The sequence below is a fragment of the Belonocnema kinseyi genome, chromosome 8 (genome assembly GCF_010883055.1).
Source record: "Belonocnema kinseyi isolate 2016_QV_RU_SX_M_011 chromosome 8, B_treatae_v1, whole genome shotgun sequence".
In the NCBI taxonomy this organism is placed as follows: Eukaryota; Metazoa; Arthropoda; class Insecta; order Hymenoptera; family Cynipidae; genus Belonocnema; species Belonocnema kinseyi.
In genome coordinates, this window is record NC_046664.1 from 78,215,680 (window position 1) to 78,220,514 (window position 4,835).

The window sequence follows — 4,835 nt, forward strand, 5'->3', positions numbered from 1 at the left end:
AATGATATGCCTACAGCATTAGCTACCTCTCTCAATTTCACTTTGGGATCATTCAACATCATATCATGGATTTTTTCGACATTTTCTGGTGTAGTGACCTCTATTGGGCGCCCAGATCGTTCAGCATCAACTGTGCTCGTACGGCCACAACGGAACTCGTTAAACCACTTATGAATCATTCCAATCGATGGTGCAGAGTCCGGGTAATACTTATCCAGCTTGGCCTTGGTCTCGGATATTGGTTTCTTGCGAAGATAGTAGTGTTTGATCAAAACTCGAAACTTAGATTTTTCCATATTAAAAAAAACTCGGAGGTTCGTCGCTTCTCAGTGCTGTAACTTGTAAATGCGTAAACATAAATGGCTCAAGTTTTGACAGGCGTCATCTGAAGGATCAAGGTCGACGAAAATGGTTCACATTAGTGAATACTAATGCCATCTCTTAGAATTTTCAGGTACTTATCAGACTGCCTAGTACGATGGATTCGTAAGAAACAGAAGTGAATTTTTATTGAAAGTAATTTTAAAACATTTAAAATTAAATTTTTTGCTTTGAAACAAAAAGCTTAGTTTGGTACAGGTAAATCATACTGCGAAATCACTTCAGAAAGTACATTTTGATTTTTCGCTGTAATTGAAAATTCAAAACGACGCTCAATAAATTACAATTTCAAGCAATTTAGCAGAAACGAAGTGTATTATCAGCTTTTATCAAGGTGCGACTTTCTAAATATACGATTCGAATTGCAGTCAATCGATTTTAATGGATTCATTTTTACAGGAAAAAAAGAAAAAGAATGTTTAACAATGTAAATCAATTTTCTATGTAGTTGGATTTTCAACAACAAAAAAAGTTTTCGTAAAAATAGATGAATTTTTAAACAAATACTTTAATTTTTGTATGTATGTAGATACAAGAGAACAAGTGGACAAGAGGGCAAATTCCGTAAGGCGTGAGATTAATAATAATTCGGAATTTTTATACGTTATTGACTAAAGATATAAAACAGGCACACTAAAAAAAATTATCTGCAATTTATATGTGACTAGGCTACACCTATGGATTTTAAGCCGTTTAATCCTAATTCGGCCTTCGGATTTCCCCTACACCCTACAACTATCCCCTAGTTTCGGGGAAAAGTGTGAAATTCTGGAAGTTTAACGCTCAGTTCAAGGAATATTTATCCACGGAAAAGTTAATAAAACAATGTGATTCCTGCGTATTTCGAGACGCTATGTTCAAATCCAATATTTTAATTTGTCTACAGTCCCTCAGAATTCCCCTAGCCTGGGATAAAAAGTGAAGAAATAAGAAAAACTAGAGTTTTCCAAAGGTTTCATTTGTACACGAAAAAGCGGATATCTGTCCGTATTTTGAGTTGCTAAATTCATATTTGACAAACGAAATTATCTTCATTGCCTCAGAATTACCCTAGCCTAGCGGAAAAAGTGTAAAAGTAAGCAAAATTGAAGGTGTTCCAAAGGCTTCATTTTTTGAGGAAAAGCTTATATTTTTTTCTTAATTTGAGTTTTTTAATTTATATCTGACATAAGAATTTTTCTACATTACCTGAAAATTCCCATTGCATATGGGGAAAAAGAGGAAAACTGAGGAAACCTTAAAGTTTCACGAAGGCTCGATTTTTGATCGGAATTTCCCTCGTTTACGGGAAACGGTAAAACAGTGAGAAACACTAGAGGTTGCACGGAGATTTTATTGTTGCACGGGAAACCTGGAATCTCTCCTTATTTTGAGTAGCTGAGTTCAAATTTGGTTTCAGAATTATTCTAGGCGGCCTCATAATTTCTCCAGCCTAGGGAAAAGAGTGGAACATTAACAATTGGAATTTTAAATGGAGGAACATTCAAATAAGGAGGAACAAGTGAAGAAACATTGAGAAGTAGAACATGGATGGTGAAACTCAATATTTTATTCTTCCCACTAGGATGGGCAAATTCTCTGGCAATGTTGAATAATTCTGATGCCATTCTTGATCTTAGCTACTCAAAATACAGAAAGATACCAGCTTCCTCACGCAAAAATAAAACCTCCATAAAATCTTCACTTTTTCTCACTTTCTTTCTCTAGGTTGAGGTAATATTGACGTACTTCAGAAACATTCTAATATCAGATATAAATTCAAAAACAGAAACTGAAGATACGGAAAGAAATCAACTTTTCCGCAAAAAAATTAAGCCTTTGTGGGACCTTAAGATTTGCTCATTCTTTCACTTTTTTCCGAGGCTAGAAGAATATTGAGACACTCTACAAAAATTCTGATTTCAGACATAAATTTAGCATCTCAAAATACGGACAGGTTAGTGAAATTCTGAAACTTTCAAGATTTTATACTTTCTCCGAGGCTATGGAAAAGTTTTCAGGTCTTGGGGAAATTTCAAGGCCGGATTCCTATTCAGCGACTCAAAATACATAAGAGTAGCCTAGTCACATGTAAATCTCTTTTTGTGGGCTTTAGTAATAGCCTCTATAAGAAGGACCTTTTAGCAAAATATGCCGCATTTTAACTTTCTGTTGCGGCATATTTTATTATTAACGTAATATCTTTTTCCGCACGATTCTGAAGAATTTCAATTTAAATGTAATAAATTTCAAAGAATTTAAGGTTAATTCCATCACGTCTGAAAATCAGGTTAGGTAGTTCTTTCTCCGGAAGAGAAAAATTTGCCAGAGAAAAAAATTGAAGTCCTCTATTTATTTGTTGCAGAGTTAAGTTTCCAGTTCGAGTGTTTACCTAATGGCGAACCTATACCTGGTATTTCGCGTTCCAGAAATTCCTCTTCTCCTGACAGACATAATTTTCCTCAAAGGACTCATCCTTCTGCCAGTCCTCCGCATTCGAGCAGAACTCTTCCTTCTGCGCCGCAAACCTTTCGTTCCAGATCCCCTCATTTGAAGCATGCCCAACGTGCTGGAACCAGATCTACAAGAATTTTGGATTCTAAAACCAGATCTCGAGGGTCTTACAATGATTCTTCTCTACGCATACTTGGATTTAGACTTGAACAACTTCGATTTATTCGACTTATTCCCTATTTGAATATAAATCGACGATTCAAAATTCATAGATTCACTTTTCCTCTCGATATACAAGTTCAAGTGAAAGAAAAATGTAACATCCTTAGGCCCATGCCAACTGAAGAACAATCTGTATTATTAATGTCCAATGGTGACGTATTTGCAATATTCACGAACGATACTCGATATCTTCGTGCAATATATACAAGAAGAAATCAGCACCCTCGACATGAGATTCCCATTCGGGTGAAAATAAATGTGGACAGCCGTGAGGTTATGGATATGACCCCAGAAGAAATTGAGGAATGTCCCACAGGCAAGGATAACCCAATCGCAAGGAATTTTAAAATAATTACCCTGCCTTCTGCTGAAGAGAACTAAAAACTGCAGTTATCCCAAAAATATGTCCAATTGAAATACGGAATTTTACAAATGTATAAACAAAAGCTGATTAAAAGCAGTTTCGCAGGGATTAGCAGCGATTCGTCACTTGATTATAAATAAATTAAAAAATTTATGGACGAAAAGATAGATTAATAGATTTACATAAATCGATGAAAGGGGCTCCCACTCCTGCTATGTTTAGAGCTGAGAAAGGCAATTGAAAATGATGTTTGTTCACTACTTGTGGGAATTTAGTGTGAATCAAGTGGCGCATCGCTTCTAATTCTCCCAAAACTATTTTTGATGAGAAATAGTCACTGATTCACTTCATTATTCGTTTATCACCAAATAAACGAGATATAGTTTATTAATAGAAGAGTGTTAAAGTTCCTGCCTTCTAATAAAAGGCTGCATCTAACAAAACAATCATGTAAACGAAAGATGAGTAAGCATGGCGACTCGCGCGCTTCGTAATAATTTCCAGACTGACCCTGACCATCGCATTATTTCTAACAGCGAAAATGTATATTAGCATGAAAAGATAAGAACGGTACCTTGTAGATGAAAGAGAAAGAGCAGAGAATACTCACACGAAACATAAACACTCTTACAGTATAAAAAAAGAGAAACCGATATGAAATATCCGGAAGAATTTTCTTTATTTTATTTCTTTATAAGAAATTTAATAAATTTTTTAAGATTTGCGTTAGGTTAAAAAATATTTTTTAAATATGTGGAACTTGTTTGGAATTTTTTTTTACATTTCAGTTATCGAATGAAAAATAATAAATATTTTGCTTTCAATTACCTGAGCTAGTTTCTTGACCAAGTAGTTATACTTCCAGCTTAGTAGTATACTTTTAAACTTAAAAAGATTAATCGTTAACTATGAAGATTAACTTTCCATTCCAAAGAAGGGTGGCTTCTGTATGGTGGATGGACGTTAAGGGGGAGAAAAGGATGACTACCTGACAGCAGAGTTAGCAGACATCTTTCTGATGCATTAGGTGTTGCATGGGGAAGTCTCTCTTACGGAATGAAGAGCAGAGCGTAAGGAGCTAGAGTGGGTCAACGAGAGTATTACGATGGTTAGTAGTGCATGGCACGGTGCGGAACGGCGCGACAGAGAAAGATGAAAAAGACAAACTGCGATAACAAAGGAAATGGAACGGTGAGGTAGGATTATCTTCCGCAAGTGAGGGGCAGATCTTTTCATAGAGAAGAGCAAGAGCAAATGTCAAAAGAGTTCAGAGGAAACGCAGGTAGACTCCTTTTAAGAAGGGAGTCTCGCAAATGGCGGTGCAGTCAGAGCAATACCTACGAGGGTAGTTCAATAAGTCCTTAGAATGAAGTATAAAAACAATTTTTTTTGGGTAAATTTTTTTTTATTTTTCAACATAATCTCCTTGGAGCTC

General features: G+C 35.6%; 1 protein-coding gene across 1 annotated transcript; it reads right to left on the bottom strand.

The window, feature by feature from the left end:
- Positions 1 to 8: 8 nt before the first annotated feature.
- LOC117177686 (protein GVQW3-like) lies at positions 9 to 296 on the bottom strand (the record flags this gene model as incomplete). The annotated part of the gene is made up of 1 exon (XM_033368534.1): positions 9 to 296. A coding segment is annotated over exon 1 (288 nt), but the record flags the coding sequence as incomplete, so codon positions are not given.
- Positions 297 to 4,835: the final 4,539 nt, after the last annotated feature.